The 18,984-nt window shown below is 36.1% G+C and overlaps 3 protein-coding genes and 1 long non-coding RNA gene across 5 annotated transcripts; 2 read left to right on the forward strand and 2 right to left on the reverse strand.

Annotated features, from left to right (window-relative positions):
* Window positions 1–340: 340 nt before the first annotated feature.
* LOC134793722 (tRNA-dihydrouridine(20a/20b) synthase [NAD(P)+]-like) lies at window positions 341–1,681 on the reverse strand. Its single transcript, XM_063765374.1, has 2 exons — window positions 1,483–1,681; window positions 341–1,400 (listed from the first exon to the last, which is right to left on the reverse strand). The coding sequence occupies exons 1-2, from the start codon at window positions 1,617–1,619 to the stop codon at window positions 359–361; spliced, it is 1,179 nt and encodes a 392-aa protein (XP_063621444.1). The 5' UTR covers window positions 1,620–1,681; the 3' UTR covers window positions 341–358.
* Window positions 1,682–3,221: 1,540 nt separating this feature from the next.
* Window positions 3,222–4,430, forward strand: LOC134793724 (transmembrane protein 242). The gene is made up of 4 exons (XM_063765377.1): window positions 3,222–3,354; window positions 3,600–3,703; window positions 3,798–3,934; window positions 4,238–4,430. The coding sequence occupies exons 1-4, from the start codon at window positions 3,323–3,325 to the stop codon at window positions 4,373–4,375; spliced, it is 411 nt and encodes a 136-aa protein (XP_063621447.1). The 5' UTR covers window positions 3,222–3,322; the 3' UTR covers window positions 4,376–4,430.
* Window positions 4,379–6,747, reverse strand: LOC134793723 (programmed cell death protein 2). The gene is made up of 5 exons (XM_063765376.1): window positions 6,471–6,747; window positions 6,185–6,364; window positions 5,708–5,863; window positions 4,876–5,274; window positions 4,379–4,572 (listed from the first exon to the last, which is right to left on the reverse strand). The coding sequence occupies exons 1-5, from the start codon at window positions 6,648–6,650 to the stop codon at window positions 4,420–4,422; spliced, it is 1,068 nt and encodes a 355-aa protein (XP_063621446.1). The 5' UTR covers window positions 6,651–6,747; the 3' UTR covers window positions 4,379–4,419.
* Window positions 6,748–10,554: 3,807 nt separating this feature from the next.
* Window positions 10,555–13,234, forward strand: LOC134794027 (uncharacterized). 2 transcript variants are annotated; one of them, XR_010144620.1, is made up of 4 exons: window positions 10,555–10,779; window positions 11,116–11,262; window positions 12,100–12,239; window positions 13,132–13,234. It is a non-coding gene; the product is annotated as an uncharacterized LOC134794027 (long non-coding RNA). The 2 variants fall into 2 exon arrangements; XR_010144619.1 differs by having other exon boundaries at window positions 11,116–11,258.
* Window positions 13,235–18,984: the final 5,750 nt, after the last annotated feature.

Consider the following 18,984-nt stretch of genomic DNA (forward strand, 5'->3'; position numbering starts at 1 on the left):
TCTAGTCTGTTTTTCACAAAAATCCTAATATTCAAAATGCACAGAAATTCAACAGTGTAACTGATATTTTTCCATCTCTTACTAGCAGGTGAATAACTATATAGTGTATGTATAAACTAAAGTAGTCAAATCCCAATTTTCTACAAAATCCTATATTTTGTAAAAATTTGGGGTTTATCTAGTAGTTTATTATAGTACCTACTCAATGCCATTCAACGAAGAAGCTATTTTCATAGCACAATCCTGTCTTTTTAAATGAGTCACCTGTGTGTGTACATTTGGTCAACTTATAATTATTAATTTAAAATGAAAAAATAAAATATATACATTTACATCCACTTATGTATTTTATTTGATTTCATGTGGGCTCATCAAACATATTACAATAAGCATCACAATCTTCATCTTGCACATAAGATGTGAAGTAGTTACCATCTGTAGTATTGTAGTCATACTTCACACAAATACAATAATATGTGCTCTTGCCACAGCCCCGGCACTTGCCCCTGTGCTTCATTATCACATCTTCATCAAACTCACAACTCACAAACTCATCCAGATTACAACTATAACTTAAATTATCTGGAATATTCAAGTTTTCATACAAGAAATCATCAACTGCTTCAAAAGTATTGAGCAAATTGAATACTGGTTTTTGTGTTTTAGTTAATATTTTCTCAAGCATAAAAACTAAGTGATGATGATAGCATTGGAATGTTATCTTATCTCTGTTTTGATTTTTCAAGTCCATCCACATAAGAACACAGTCTAATGGGGTGCGGGTGGCTCCACTGAATAATGCTGGGTTTGATAATATTCCACTGGCAGCCATTACTCCATTGCAATGGACCACTTCGAACAATTCATCTGAATCTGCTAAAGTCTTAATTCCTCCATTAGCTATAACAGGCACATTAACAGAAGCGCAGACCTCCCTTAACGCAGGCTTGTCTATACTATCTCCAGATTTCTGTGTCGGTGTCCTACCGTGAACAGTCAGGAAGTCAACTCCACATTTTTCAAGTTGCTGACACATGTCTATAGTCTTCTTCAAATCTTTCAATATTCTTATCTTCACTGACATACTGAAATTTTCAGGTATTTTATTTTTGACTTCTCGCACTATGCTGTGAACTATATCAGGCTTGGAGAGTAAAGCGCAGCCGTAGCCGTCCTTCATGGCCCAACGCTGAGGACACCCACAGTTTAAATCAACCCCATCTGTGTAAGGGTATAGTAATGTAGCAGCATCCACAAAGTCATTTGCGTTGTTGGCAGCGAACTGAGCGACAACTGGGGTGTCGCTGAAAGTGGTGGCAAACTCGCTAGAGCGCGCCTTTTCGTTTTGGCAGAAGGAATCCGCTAATATCATTGGGGTGAAGCATAGGTCCACTCCATAACTGGAAAAAAAGTAATTAAGTATATGAAACAGTCTGCGTAATACATTAAAAATGTTAGAAGTTGTAAATGATTTTGGCTTACTTTTTGACTAAAGTTCTAAACTGAACTTTGCTGTATCGTACCATAGGCGCGCAGACTTTAACATACGTATTCGACTGTGTAGCTTCACTGAACAAATTACTTATATTAGTTTTAGGCTTCATCTTGCTATTATTCATTCAAGTCACATTGAATTATGGTCAGATTAACCTAAATGTTTTATTTGATTTTCACGACGACCACAGTACTACTCAAATCATACTCACTCAAATCAACACACTCACATGTCTGGGCTATAACCGCAAAAATCGAAGTTCGCAAATTCCTGGCATTTTTCTCTGTCACTCTAATTACGCCTTCATTGGAGTAAAAGAGAAAGATCCCCGCAATTTGCGAATTTCGGTTTTCGCGGTAGCCCCTCTGGTCTGCACGTCAACGTCACTACAGTGCATTTAAATACCATGCTAGAACGGGCTATTACAGCATAATCAAACTGAGTTGGTGGAGGCACTAAGCTGTGATAATTTAAAAATATGATTGTTTAAATGCAATGTAATTTAATTTATGAGCATAAATGTATGTCATATGTCATAGTTATTCATATGGGTTAATTTATTGAACACTGTTTTATGATTACAAACTTGATAACAAACTGTAGTATCTGAACGTAATTTTAACCTCCTTTTCATGTGTTTTCATTGATTATCGCACGGTTTTGACACTGACACCTGTTTGAGCCAGTGTTGCCAACTTGGCATAAAATATACCAGATCTGGCATATTTTCACTCGCTTTAGCATCATAATTTTCCATTTAGCATCTGGCATATTTATTAGCATATTTGGTCTAAGCCAAGTTTGCACCAACTTTGCAGCAACAATATGCGCCATCGTCTAATGTGGTTCATATTTTCATATGAATTTTGACTTGTGGTGGTGGATGGGCGGATTTTTTTTTGCATCCAATCCCATCTAGCTTCCTCAGTTCCACACGTAAACAATTTCGAGCAACTACCTCTTTTACTCCAATTAAGGCGTAATTAGAGTGACAGAGATGGATGCTGGAAATTTTCGATGTTTGCGGTTAGGTAAGTATAAGCCTGAAACAGAGAAAGCGTCTTGCGTTTTCCGCTCATTTGGTCAATAGGGACGACGACGCATGTTGAATTTTATAACAAAATTTAGTAAAATGAGGGCCCGAGTAGTGAGGCCTTGGAACAAACTCCCCGAAGATGTGATTTCTGCACAAAATGTGAACCAATTTAGAAATAAATTAGACAAGCGCATCTATACATCTACTTGACAACGATAACTATTAATGATTACTGGATACAGGCAATATCAGTTGTCACAACTGCCTGCCTGCTTAAAGAATAATAATAAATAGCAAATGACCAATTTATTAATATGCTGGTCAAGCAGATCTTGTCAGTAAAAAAAGGAGCGAAATTCAAATTTTCTATGGGATGATGTCCCTTCGCGCCTACATTTTTCAAATTTGCCGCCTTTTTCTACTGACAAGATCTGCTTGACCAGCTATACCTATAATGTGGATATTCAAATACTTAATATGGAAATCATTAAAACATTACAGGACCTGAAAGTTCAAGTATTTTACTGCATATTTTCAAGTGAAATTTTAGCATATTTCAAAAAGCTTTAGCATATTTTTGGCATATTCTAGTTTTTCAAAATCCGAGTTGACAACACTAGTCTGAGCTGTCATAAAATTCGGTACTCATGTCAACAATTCAACATTGCATGTTTTTATTATTTCTTGGTTAATTTCAATGGTACAATAATTTTACCTATAAAGTGTTAAACATGACTTAAAGTGTTAAATACGTGATTTTAAAGTACAAAAATTATAATTACGTTAGTAATATGGAAAAGGAAGAACGACTTCAACGAATAAAAGTTATGTAAACAATGATACATTACTGTTACCAATGAGAAATTCCCTCTGAATCTGATAGGAGTGGCAGAATAATCTGAGACTGGCAATTAAGTCCCACAATCATAACCAATACCTTATTACCAATAAATGATGGCTATGTCTATGTTAAAACGGTCACGCCAGCGGCGGTAGAGCCATATTAAAGCGATTTGAGAATACCGCTTCACTATAGTAGAACATATACTAATTTTATTTTTTTATTACAGCTGGTGCATTTTTGGCGACGGTCGCGGGCATTTCTGCATTTGTAGGATTTGGAACCACTTTAGCAGCAGCGAAAAAAGCCGACCCCAAATACTTCAATAAAGGTAATTGAATCATATTTATGTCGCAATCTACATTTTGCTTCATTTTTTTTTTGTAGTGTCTAAGAAAATTATATTTTTAATTTATAAAATGCAGGTGTACATGCCAGTGCAGAATTAGCAGATGCGGGGGCCATCCTTGCTCTCCGAGCCCTGGGCTGGGGTACACTCTATGCAGTGGCAGGCACCTCTTGTTTATGTTATGGAATTTGGAAACTATCTGGTGCTAAAGATGTAAGTCAATTTATGCATATTAAAAATGCCTTGGTTCTACATATTTATGATGCTTGTGAATACTCAATAAATTCTTGTCATGTAGGTATGTTTAAAACTCTACTTCCAATTTTTATGAAACTCTAAACAAAGTTTTGTTTAATGCTTCAGTTTATTACTCATATGTAAGTTTGAACCTGTAAATGTATAATTGTTAAATGCATACTTTTGTGCCATTCGGTCATAAGTCATACACGGATCATTTGGATACAATCTAATTGTGATTTCAGCTATCTTATATAAACCTCCATTTCATTGTTACAGCTAAAGGATTTCAGAATAAAGATGGGAAGCATGCTGCCAATACTACCAAAGAACAACCCTCCACAATCCAGAACAGAGTTCAGTGGGCTTAATGACCTGATGACATATTTAGCAGATGATTACGGGAAGAAAAAATAAGCCTTGCAGTTTACATGTACATATATTTTATTAATAAAAATTATTTAGCTGGTTATATCTTGTTTTATAATGAACTCCTTCTTGTAAGCAGGGCCTTGGTTGCAGCTTGCCTTGCAAGTGTACACCACCAGGACTCCCCAGTCCACACTGTTGATATCTAAACCAACACTGATGAAATTTAGAAGCTGTGGCATGATCTGAAAGAAAAAGTAAGGACATAAATGTTACTGAACTTAATCTTCAGCAACAATGTAATTATTAATTTATTCAACACAGATACACATGTGCAAATTACGAAAATTTACCAAAAAGCTGGAAAAATGCTTGGAAATTTCAGGAAGATTTTACTGGAAACAAAGGAAACTTTCATTTTGGAAATGGAACATTTCGGTTCTCATACAAAAATATGACATGTTTCTGAAATTTTTCTATGTGGAAATTTTGTCATTTTAGAAACTTTCCAATGGCACATCAGAAAACAGAGGCTAGTGATAGCTTACCTGAAATTCAAATTGTCTTTCTCCATTGCAATATTCACAGTTTTCAACTTGTGTGACACAATTCTCTGCATTGCCTGTAATCCACAGTGGAGTGCCGCCCCTATCATATCTCAGCACCTGCTCAGGATGCCTTGCCACTCTCTTGTTAAACTTGTTAAACACTTTGTCATCAGGTACTGCCCTCCCTGTGTATTGTTCCAATTCACTTTCACTAACATTGGACAATGTTCCAGCTTTCTTTTCTTTTATCATTTCATTAAGTTTTGCCATTTCTCTGTTTTCATCAACATCTGTTGGAGTTTCCTCATCTTCCTCGTCCACTATAAGTTCCCATTCTTTGTACAGATTATTTTTCCCCGCCTCTGTCACTGTGAAGTAGTTATCGGGAACTTCCTCTGTCTGCAACAATAAACGTAAAACATGCTTCAATAACGTATTTCAACTACTTCTTGTAAATACATTTGTGTGCCATAGACATTACTTGATTTTTCTTTCAATAAATATTATGTCTATGATCCTATAAGAATGCAGTACAATAGGGTATTATACTGTATTTAAAATAAATTAATTTACACCATGCATGAAATAAAGCACCAGATAATTATTAGAAAAACACAGATAGGGGTTATTTTTAAACACAAGTTATATTTAATAAATCGGATAGAAATATAAAAAGTAGGTGAGTTGACCATGACGTCACAATGTAATGTTTCATATAAATTCCATATTAGCAAATTGTTTTGACAGTTCTAAAAAAGTAACTGATTTGACTAGTAGGAAAATACCCTATTAAATTCCAATTTCTGTACTTAAATCAGTAAATATTATTTACCTGCAAAGTGGGGCAAAGTTGCTTATGACCATTCTGCCAGTCAATTACTTGGTGTTTGCGACTGCAATAGTATGTTTTTTTGCATTTAGAGCAATGTGAAGGTGCTCTGACTCCACATAACTCACACAGTTTGGGCCATTTGTCCATGGGAAATACCTATGAAATACACACATCACCAATATTAATAAAATAATGTATAAATCTGTTCATAATCATTTTTATGTAATAAAGTAAATCAAAAACATTAGAGAAAGTAACATTTATTATAATTTTATACTTAGTACACTAATACAAAAATATGAGCTTGACAAATGTGCTGTGTTTAAGTAATCACAGTTTTTTGGCCATGGGCGGCAAAATGCTCATAGCACAGGCACTGTAGGGTTAACTACTATCAATATATAAACATTATAGTACAAGCTATATTTACATTACATTACATTATAGTACATTATTTGGTATTTATATAAAACTTACTTCATTCTCATCCACTTTGTAGGGCTCATAAGAATAGAATTTGTTTCTACGTGGTAGTTGGCATCGAAACGCTACTAAGTTTTCTGAAGAATTTATTTGCAAGCAAGATCCATTTTTACAGATAAATACAAAAATTGTGCGATGAAAACCGTCGTCAGATTCTTCATATGGAGCATAGACCTATAAACATTTTTATAATGAGAAAAATCGATACAGATGGGTTGAAACAATTATTATGCATTTGGTTAGTTGCAATGTTTTTTTTATTTCATGTTATGATACTTACTTGACATATCATAACGAGGGTATCGCCACATTTCTTGCAGGTTAAATCTTTAGGGTGAGGGATATTTTCAAGATCTAGCCATGCAGGTTTCCCTCCGATTTTACTCGGGAAAAATCTGGGATGTAGAAGCCAGCTACTCTTTTTCTCCAATGTCCCTATGTCCACTTTGTTTGCCGACATTATAAATGCGGAATGATTCGGTATTTCGAAGTAATCTTTAAGTAAAGTAATTCAAAACTTAACTTCCTCTTTCTTTACATTGCATGGCGACAAGTGTGGAGTTTTATCAACAAAACGTCAAAAATTGTTGTTTTTTTTTAATTTGGCGCTTAACTTTTTGGCGGTTTATATATTAACTTGAACAAACTAAAGTATGTACACACTGGCACACACCAAACAAAAAATGATAACGATAAAGACATTGCTATCTGTGAGAATGAAATAGAGTTATTACGTTTGTCTCCGTCTCACTTTTAAGGCCGTAACACACTATCGCACCGCACCAAGGTCATTGTGCGACGCACCCATAAGTAAGAACGAGAAAGCGATATCTCTTTCTCGCTCTTACTTATCGGTGCGTCGCACAATGACCTTGGTGCGGTGCGATAGTGTGTAAGTAGTATTCATAGATATATAATATTTAGAGATGACGTCTCAGCGAGCTGTCAGTGGGACCACTTTTGTTTAGTGTACGATTAACAATGTGGCCCACCTTGCTGTAGCCATGTCGATAAACTATCGACATTTCTTGCAATTTTAATTTTACTTCAAAGGTTTAACGATACCTAAAATGAACAAAAACGCTTTTATTCTTTATTGTGGTTATCAGATCACAATTTTATCGTCACGCCCCCGCAGGGAACGAAGGGAAAGTTCAGGGGCGCTACCGCGAATACCGAAAATCGTCAATTGCGGGCAATTCTGACAGATAAAACACGGTTTGCAACCGCGAAGACAGCCGTCATCGAGCGGCCCGTTCGAAAGACGATTATGGATCGAATATCGTTCCATAGACTTACCGCGAAACACAATTTTCGGAGTTTTTGACAGCACGAAATTCGTAAAGAACTGTCAAAACACACGTTACCTCAAGAGCTAACGTTGGTTCTTTCGTTTATCACAGTGCTGCCAGATGACTCGCCTTTCAGCTTTTTATCCCGTTTTTGTGCAGTGAATCTACGCATTGTTTTGCAAATATTTTGAATGTCCGAGGTTTTTGAGCACTGCAGCGGGATGAATAAATAGATATTTGGGGATTATGCTCGATCAACTCGCAGTTTCAAAGCAGTGCTCCTGTATTTTCAATTTCATGACCTGGCAATTTCATTCTGTCATAATAGGGTATCATGCCCTTCGTGTATCTTATTATTATAGTTGATTGTGTCGTGCTGCGTGAAATTGTACTGTTTGTTTGTGAACTATTACAAAGATGTTTCTGTCGCAAGAGAACCTGGCTGAAGAAATCCGGCAACAAGCCGCTTCTATAGGTGCCTAATGCGAGAAAAATTCCGCTAAGTGAAAGTTCTGGACGCGGAGTTTGTAAATACCACGCTGCATATTTCCACATTCACGACGAAATAGCTGTAGGACCCTGTTCAATAAGGTATACTTTTTAGATTATTTCGTAAGTTATTAATCAAATAGTCAAAACATTGAACATTCACAATAAAAGGTCTAGAGCATTGCAAGATGTATGTTTCAAGTATTCAAAGTTCTACCTTCATGGGAAGCTATGTAGTGTCTGTCAGTATCTAATTAAAATAATATACCATTTGATAGAATGTATTTTTGTATTATACAGAAGATATTAATTTAATAATATATGTATATAAATGTTATGGGACAATCTTACCCAAATTGACAAAGCCCCACAATAAGCTCAAGAAGGCTTATGTTGTGATATATAATAAATACACACATGGAAAACACACACCAAATGACTCAGGAACAGATATCTGTGCTCATCACATAAATAAATAATGCCGAGATTCAAACTGAGTTGTTCGCATAGTAGTGTACTTCTACGTTATTTTTCCATTTAAACTTTTATGGCAGGCAGATTATCAAGATGAAGTGGGCCGGGACCAAATGGATGCCTGTTTCTCAGCAAGCGGTGTCCAACTGCTAAATTACCCCGGTCTTATCAATATGGGCTATCATTAAAGCCGGGTAAGTGAAATTTGTTTACATTATTTATAATAACCTCATATCAGATAAAATAATACTGTGAGTACCTGGCACGTACTACTTAATATGCCATGAATGAATATGAATTTATAAAATATACTGATAGATATTGTTAAAAAAAAACTTGGGTTTAAAAAGAAGAATTGTCCAGTCAAATTGTATTTGTAATACATATATGGGTCTTCTTACCTGATTGAAATGTTAAAATAAATAAATACATAAAACATTTACAGTTAAGGTTGTTCTAGCCCCCACTCTATCTATACACAGTGTTCCTTATATGTAGGTAATCTTACCTACATACAATAATTACGTATCTACCCAATTCTAAAAGAAGTTTACATATATACATAATTGATGCTAAGTAGTACTTAACCAGTATTTCAGTAAATACTTAGCAGGGCTCTTCTCAAAAAAATAGTTATACATACATTGTACATTAGAAGTAATGCACATTAATCTTATATCATATTTCATAAATTAAGTACTAATAATTTCATTCTGCATTCCAGGGGTTTTCGATGCACACATGTGACCCTTCATGGGCCATAGGAATATGAAGACCGCTTCTTGTATATCTTTTCCATCACGGAACAATGGTGTTCCGGACCTTTGGGAGGCGTGCGCGGAGCCGTAGACAACACGTGAGTCCCTTTTGACACTTAATGAAATGTAAGGGGTAAACCGAGCGGATGCTGCCCTTGCCCGCGTCATGGAACACACGCAGAGGCAGCATCCGCCAGGGTGTAAGGACTATTGAGAGTTGATGGTATCTAAAATTAACTAGGCTAATGCGTGCAAGCGATGGTGATGATAAGTACTGGGCTAAGGGATATAAATGGTATAAAACGGACGACTGCCTAACAAAATGATACGCAATTTTATTTCCGGCAGATATATTATTATTATTAGTCTAATAGAAGCAGCTAAAACAGCTTGTCTATTTCTGTGCTTGTTTTGAAGGGCAATTTTATAAAAAAACCTACCTCTTATTTATACTACTGTATACTATTGTAATAATGTTTTGAAAGTTGTCTCTTTAGTGTACCTTATAAAAAAAGATTGCCTCTTTATCCTGTTAGGAGGTTGATATATTGATCAGTATATTTCATGTTTTCCATGTGTGTAAAAATAATTTTGTGGAATAATAATCTTAACCAGTTTATTCTAATCCCAAAATATTTTAATTTTAAACTGGCTCTTAGCCCAGTCGGTAGTGACCCCGTCAATGAAAGAGGAATTTTCGAGCTCGAATCCTGGTAAAGGTATTTATTTCTGTGTTTATCACAGATATATGATCCGGAGTTATGAATGTTTTATATTATTCTATCTATTGTATAATTATATCTTCATTTAGTACTCACAATACAAGCTTTATTTAGCTTTCTATTGGACTAGGTCGATTTGTGTCTTAGCTTTTAGGTTTTTTACGATTTGAATATATAAGTAGAATATAAAAAAAATCACAAAACAATAAAAAATATATAAACATATTATAAAAAAAAACTAACCTAGAATGCCGCCAGCAGCGGGGCAAGGCCCAAGCTGCCGGTGGTCAAGGCCGCAGTGAGAGGAATCGACGTAGGTACTATACGCGCCGTGTCCAAGATATTTATTAATTACTAGCTTCTGCCCGCGACATCGTCTGCGTGGGATGATGACGATGATTGAAAAAAACTAACCCTTTCTCGGGGCCCAAACTATATCCATACCAAATTAAGTCCAAATCGGTTCAGGGGTTTAAGCGTCAAGAGGTAACAGACAGACACACTTTTACGCGCATTTATAATATTAGTATGAAAGTATGGATTATTAATTTATTTAATTTACTAAGCCTTACATTACTTATTTCCAGACTTTATAGAAGATGTGTATACTACTGTATACCTACTCTAAAATATTCATGATTTGAATTTGACTTCCATTTTTTGTAACTTCGTACTAAAGTGAAACAGAAATTAACAACAACTGACGTTTGGTTTTCAGATACGGGATCATATCAATTACGTGGACAAGTCGTATGGTGGGACAACCTACGACCCCTTTATATGGAGCAACAGCGTTAGTCGAGATTACTTCGAGCAGCTGGCATGTGTGGCACCAGCGAAATAGTGTACATTAGGTATGTATGTGTTATAATTTATATACATATATTTGGTGTTTCTAATCACGCACTACGATACCACAGTAATATTAATCAGCATGTGTGTGTATGTGTGTGTGTGTGTTCATTTTTATTAATTCACACACACACACACACAATCAATTAATCGTTTAGTTAGCGCATCATGGAAAAAATGATTTACAAAATTGTCGAATGACGCTAGATGTAAAATGTGGATGACTGAAAAAATAGGAATAAATTAGAATTGTACAATACAAGCAAAAGGGAGCTAAGCTGACTAAATTCGTACTATGGTGAAATATAAATTAACATTATGTAACGTTCGGTTTTCAGATATGGGAACAAGTCAACTACATCATTAACATGGACGCGTCGTACGGCAGGGCAACCCACGACGCCTTCATATGTAGCAATAGCATTAGTCAAGACTACTTCGAGCAGCGGGCATGTGGTACCAGCGAAATAGCGCACATTAGGTAGGTAGGTATGTTATAACTTAATAATTTATATAAATATATATTGTGTTCTTAATCATACACTAAACGATCCTACAGTAAGATCAATGAGCCTGTGTGAGTGTATGTGTGTTTGGGAGCTACGTACTACAGACAGACATAGATGCACATGTTACGTCAGGGGTTCATTAATGGTTTAACGCAGCGGTCGGCAACAGGCGGCCCGCGGGCTGCATGCCGCCTGCTAATCTTTCGCTTGCAGCCCGGCCCGCGAGCCTTGCTGGCTATTTTGTATGTAATATTGACAAACGACAATATCTGATAAATTCACAAATATTAATAAAGTGCGGCCCACTTCAATATTGTTAACAACTATGTACTTATGTGGCCCTTGGCTGCTAAAAGGTTTAGCTCATCACGGAAACTATTTACGAAATATTTCGAATGACCCTAGAGTTAGACCAAGAAAAGACTGCAATGATTCTGATAGCACACGCAGTGCAACTGTTATTTTAAACGTCAAACTTCTATGAAATTATGACGCATAAATAACACTTACCTACACTGTGCATGCTATCAATATCGTTGCAGCCTTATCTTGGTCTAACTCTAGTTGCAAAATGTGGAGGACGGAAATAATAGGAATATAATTGTGTCTTATTTTATATTATTATCCCTGACAGAACGGCAATAATTGCCGCTTATTGTATATGCATTTAGGGTGAGAGACTCTTCGTTTGTTTGTGTTAGTTACAAATAAATGTTTCCATTGCGGCCTTCAGGAAAGGTTCCGTAACACCAGCGATGGTTTTTAGGCAGATATTAACCCACTATTAATATAATGTGCTTATTATAATTTTAGAAGACTCCGGGTATCCACTGCGGGAACACGGGACACCTTATGATTTCTGCAAGCGGCGCCGCAGAAGAATCCCCGAGGCTATAACGCCATACAAAAGAAGGCGCGCTCCACTATAGAGCTAACATTTGGGATATTAAAAGGTAACTTAGTGTTATGGACACTGATTTGCAGTTCTTTATTATTTTTTATTTATTCAGGCAAACACTAAGTATAAGTTTACAGCTGCAAGATGCCAACACACTTATACTGTTAATAATACATAGTCAGTATCATAAAATTCATAAATATGTATACACTTTTCGAACTATCTCTAACATATATATTATGTATTACTAAGTTACCTAGATATTTCAAAAAAACTGATATTAAGTAACATAGGCAGAGTTTAAAAAAATCCTGATACTACGTTGTAGGGACGGCCACTTGTCTGCGAATATGTCTGCGTTTTGGACTGTAGCTATGAAGTTAACCATCCATTGTGTAGATTTGCATTGGGGGGTGACGAGAAAGCTGTTTCATTCGCCGACAGATCCAACAACCATCGGCATAGGTCCTACTATAGGCTTATACTTAGATACGCTTTCCACAGGGATAGCACGCGCATTGTTGGTGTGTGTCTGTTTCCCGGCGACACTTCAACGACATGTAACTATTACACGTCGAAAACTTTCAAAATGGCGAAGTCATTGTAAACTAGCGTCTAAAGAAAATAAGAATCATAAAATTAGTATTCTAAATCAGCGGTCGGCATCATTTTAGCAGCCAAGGGCCACATAGTAGTTAAAAAGTTGAAGCGGGCCGCACTTTGTTAATATGTGTTACTTTATCAAACATTGTCGTTTGTCAATATTACATACAAAATAGCCAAGGGGGCTCGCGGGTCGCAAGTGAGAGGTTCACGGGCCGCCTGTTGCCTACCGCTGTTCTAAATAATAATGAAATTCCTAGTAATGTAATGAAGATGTCAAACAGTAATATTAGTACATAGTAAGTATAGTAATAATTCTAATACCAGTTCTTATGATGTTTCAGTTACACCACCACCATGGCCACTACTGTCTGATCTGTGATCCGTGCTGTGCCTATACGCGAAGACCGTACTCCCGACGACGGCGATGAAAATAACACTGCCGGCTTTTCAAGGAGCTACTTTACCAGCTGATAATGCAACTATTACCCAATGCCCCGTACCTACGTAGTATAGAAGAAGACTAAGACTTATGTACTATATAAGCAGAGGCTAGCAAACTAGTCTTATTTCCTATGAGGCCATGCTGTGGTAATTATTAAATTCACCTTAGAAAGCTAATGTAAGGCATAAGGATAATAAGGCACATATATTTGAATCGCCTCCTTTACAGGAATAAATTGTGTAATTTATTGTACCTGCTAGCTAAACTAATACACGATTAGCAGCACTAAGAGTTGTATTGGCCAAGTTGACTACGGAGTAATATACCTAGCAGGTACAATAAATTACATTTGTTTCTGGGTGATTTAAAATATGTGTCTTAACCAGACACAGATTGTGCCGATTGTGTTATTAACTATGATTGCATAACTTTGTCTAGTATAGTTCTGAATATTTGACCATCGATATAAATGATGTAGATATACAAAGATAGATAGATAGAATACTTTAAAATTTAAAGATGTATAATGCGTGTGTTTATTTTTTAAGACGTATGTATTGTTCAAAATTCCATGGCAGAATTTTGTTACAAAACAATCAGTGTAGTAGTATAGTATATAACGATAAGCAAACATGTTACTCGTAAAGGAATAATTACACACGAACGAAATATATAAGACTTGTAATGTAAAAATCTAAATGTTATATTATATCTGAGTTGTGTAAACTTCGAAAACTTTTGGCTGTGGCGGCGAACAATTATTTCATGACACGGCAGGCGTGCCTTACGCCATAGAATATGATCGCACGCCTGTCGTGTCATGCGCCACACGTTGAAATCATTGATGACACGCCTGTCGTGTCAACCGCACCGAAACGGTTATAAATGTACCTATGATAAATAATTTTATAAGGTTAGGTAGGCTATTTTATTTCTTACTCTTGTATGTGCAAATAAACATAGTCAATGATTAGTCAATAATATGTAAATGACATTAGAGTGAGACCAAGATAAGTATGCAGCGATTTTTATAGCACAAACGTGCAAGTGTATTTTAAATTCCAAATTTCTATGAAATTATGTATTTAAATAACATTTGCGCGTCTGTGCTATAAAAATCGCTTAATATCCGGTCTGATTAACTCTTTTCGAATGTAGACAATAAGGGAGGAGGAGGAAGCTTCTGCCCATTTGCCGCCTGTTTGTGCATGTGCTGAATGTGTTAGTCCCGAATTTTATTATATTAATATTTAAAATATAATTATACAATTTTAACCCTTTACCAGGCTGACATTTCGAAAATGACAATTGAATGTTTTACTCATCAAAAATAGAACAGATGTTTGAAGTGCCATACGTGGGAAATATAACCCTTAACCCGTAGCCTGGTAAAATTGTTAAATTTTTTACACAAATTAATAAATAAAACAATGTTAATGTGAAGACAAACTTTTTATTGAAAATCTCCCAACTACGTGTTCGACCACTGCCCGACGATCTGGGAGATATAGTCGCGACGCTTCCGTGTACTGATAAAAATAGCTAAATTCAATAAAATATACTTTGCGTATAATTTTATTATTTTTATTTTAACAAAAATCGGACAAATCTCTATATACATTATACACTTTCAATAAAGAATATTTCAAATCAGTCTAAGCAAATAAAGTTATAAAATTAATGTTATAAAAAGACCAAAGTTTTTTCCACCGCATCAGTTCGCGGGTGTATAAGTGGTCGTTGGCTTCGATCACCTTCATCTCCAGCACCACCTCACATTCTTGTGGCTCCTGTTGCGGTTGACCGGGTTGGAGTTGTGATTAGGCGATGGACCGGCGCGGCTGGTAGACTGGGAGTCGAGGGCAGGATAGCCCTATGAGGCGCTGCCAGACATGCTCTGGAGTCTGTGGAAATGTTAATAAAAACAAGAATTATATTTAGATATATACAAATTATTATTTATTATTATAATTTAGACATTTGTAGACCTTTAAAGCATGACGTATAGGATATATAAGTATGTAGCCAGCCTACTTGGCATCTAGGTAAGTAGGTACCCATGTACCTAGTTGGCGTTGGGCAGACACTTTTATTTCAAAGAAAGTATGAAAGTGAAAGAAAATCGTAGATTATCTCATACACAACCAGGATAGTTTCATGAGTACGAAACGTTACTGTGATCCAAATCAGTAAAAATGCCTACCTTTGTTGGCCTCCATATCATTATAGAAATTTCCATTTTCCAGCAATAGCTGGAAGCTATAAGCTTGAACATATTCCTTGCCAGGGTGCTCACTGTAGGTCCATTGTGATTCCCACTAGTCTGGAACTAAAAAAACACATGAATTAGAGCATATTTTTCTAAAATAACCGGCTACAGGAGCTTCGGACAATCAATAGACTATTTGACCTTAAGAACTTACAAAGTAATAAAATAAATTACTTTTGTGAAAATATTAATAATAGGTAGATTGAAAATTATCCTTTAAACTGCTAAAATAATCATTTTATGTAAAAACTACAACTGTTCACTGTTTAACAAGTATCTTATTCTTATTTGTTTCATAAGTCGAGCGAAAGTTACCAAAAGTATGCAACGAAACTATGTAGTTTCGAAAGTCATCGGGTACTAGGAAGTAATTTATATGTTTAAAAGCAACTAAAATAATCAAAAGTAGGTACATTGTGATACATAGTTTCAAAAAGTCGTCAAGTTCTTCAATTATAACGGTAATTTCTTCTGCTTAGAAAGTTTTTTTTAAAGACAAGATAAAGATTTTCTTACCTTTTCAATGTAAATACAAATTTTATAATATTAAAATATGTGGTACAACAGACAAACATCGGCGACATCAAGACAGCCATGAGACAGTAAACAATGAATTTGACATTGACAGTCTTGACACTACTGCTTAATCTATTAAAATTATATTCGACAAACAGCAAAAAATGTTAAATTGGTATTAAAACTTATTCTACGAAGGTTTTTAGTATCATTGTACGTTATAAGGACGTAAAACTAATTATTCAAGTATATCTAACTCAGTTTTAAGTAAATTATTAATTTACCGGTTTTATGTCCCAGCGTAGGATGTGAAGTGTGATGCACACTTAACGTTAGGTTCGTTCATTCCATTCACGTCGGTCAATTCTATGGATTCGAAAGACGTAAGCCAAAACGAAAGAGTTTCCCGGTAGGCTTCAGTTGGTTCGTTCGAACTAATTTACGTGCGGATGGCGCTCTATCGTTCGATTTTCACGGTAGAGCCCCTGGATGGAATGACGGTTTTGTTTCTTTTAAATTCTACAATTGTCTATGATGGGTAGTGTTGTGACTATAGTTTGTGATATAAACCCGCTACACACTACCCAACCCACGCTCTGTACCTACCGCTGCGGTTATAAAATACATCAATAGTATCAATACATCATTCTTAAGTACTAATTTGTCTTCTGATCGTGATTAAACAAATTAAAAATTAGTAACTACTTGTTTTTTTCTTTTGGTATATTATTATTCGATATGGTTTGACATTAGTAAAGTAGTAAGTAGGAGTCTTGCCCATCACTAGTGAATTCATCATTCAGAGACAATTTCAATATGGCGGTTTGTTTACATAGTTAGCAAGTTCTATTGAAATAGACTTTATGACTGTTGCAAGTTTCAGCCAGGCTGACGCAACTAGGAACAAAAAAAGGTTTTGTATGGACTATAGTGACCTAGCCATAGCCAAGAAAACAAAATAAAACGTCAGTGCTATTCATCTGTCATGTCAACTGTCAGCTACATTGCTTTGTTGCTTGTCATGGCGGTTCGTAGGTTTTACTTACGTATTTCTTGCAATTTCTTTTTTAAAAGCCTTCGTTATTTTCCAAAACAGTCAAACGTGATAAGAACATACAGTGAGTCTATAGATTTTGTTTAAATGCCACTGAAAACTAAGTTGTTTCAGTGCGAAATATGTGGAAATTGATACACTCGCGAAAATCGCAAAAAAGGAAGTCTATGGCGAAATTTCCATTACCTAGATGAAGACCGGTAAGTATTGCTTTAGATACTTTTAGCCTCATTTTGGTGTAGCAGGCTATAAACACATCGAAAATTAGATATTTCATATCCACTTTCATTGTGAACTAGGGACGTACTACAAGTATCGATACGAAGTATCGATATCGACTGCAGCCTAATTTTTTATCAATGTAAATAGTAAATAAAATAAAATGAGTGAATTTCCTGGTAACTTGCATACAACATGACTATAATTATTTCTCCGAATATTTTTAGTGGAAAATTATCTATCATCTGTGTATTAATGGAATGGACATTATATTATATATTTTTGGAATCTAGTAATAGGGGATATTACTGCAATGTTCTGCCGCCAGAGTGCAGCACTACCGACTCTAGAAAATTCATAGACTAACTTATACATAACTTAAACTGTTTTTAGGGTTCCGTACCCAAAGGGTAAAACGGGACCCTATTACTAAGACTTCGCTGTCCGTCCGTCCGTCCGTCCGTCCGTCTGTCACCAGGCTGTATCTCACGAACCGTGATAGCTAGACAGTTGAAATTTTCACAGATGATGTATTTCTGTTGCCGCTATAACAACAAATACTAAAAACAGAATAAAATAAAGATTTAAATGGGGCTCCCATACAACAAACGTGATTTTTGACCAAAGTTAAGCAACGTCGGGAGTGGTCAGTATTTGGATGGGTGACCGTTTTTTTTTGCTTTTTTTTTGTTTTTTTTTTTTGCATTATGGTACGGAACCCTTCGTGCGCGAGTCCGACTCGCACTTGCCCGGTTTTTTGACAAGTTTTCACAGACTATAAATTATGACATTGATGCATCAAGGCGGTTTGTTAACAAGGGTCTACCCTACCGGTAAACGCGAAAATCGAAATTTAGGTATCTGCCTCTTTATCGCTCGAATATACAAGAGCGATAGAGAGGTTATATTGTTGGGGATGTGCGAGTCATATGCAGAAACCCACGGGCTCTGCTATAATGTTAAAAAAAGTGAACTCCTCGTGTTCAGAGCTAACCGCAGGAGCCCGTCAGTTACACCACCGGTGACTCTTTGTGGCACCCCTCTGAATAGGGTCTCGAGTTTTAAGTACTTGGGGCATGTAGTGACAGAAGACCTAAACGATGATGCCGATATTGAGAGGGAACGCAGGGCACTGGCAGTTAGAACAAACATGTTGATCCGTAGGTTCGCTCGTTGTACGGCTGAGGTTAAACAGACACTTTTTAGAGCTTATTGCCAGTCGTTCTACACGAGCAGCCTATGGATTAACTATACCAAAAAAGCTTACAGTGCCTTGCGTGTCCAATTCAATAACGGGTATAGAATGCTATTGGGGTTGCCGCGTTTTTGTAGCGCATCCGGCATGTTTGCTGAGGCACGCATGGATGATTTTTATGCAATAATGCGCAAACGAGTGGCCTCTCAAATGTGCCGCGTGCGGGGCAGCGCCAATAGCTTCTTAGCGGCAATAGGAGAGAGGCTAGATAACCCTTTTAAAAGATATTGGGTGTCGCTGCATGCTCCCTAAGTACCAGGACTGTAAATAGTAATTTTTAAGTTTTTATTAGGATAGGACTAGGATAAACTAACATAGATATAAGTAAATAGTATTGTACATAACTAACAAATATGGACTGTAATTTTGGACTGAAATAAATATATATTGATTGATTGATTGATAACGAAATTTCGATTTTCTTGTTTCGCGGTAGACC

The sequence above is a fragment of the Cydia splendana genome, chromosome 9 (assembly GCF_910591565.1).
Source record: "Cydia splendana chromosome 9, ilCydSple1.2, whole genome shotgun sequence".
In the NCBI taxonomy this organism is placed as follows: domain Eukaryota; kingdom Metazoa; phylum Arthropoda; class Insecta; order Lepidoptera; family Tortricidae; genus Cydia; species Cydia splendana.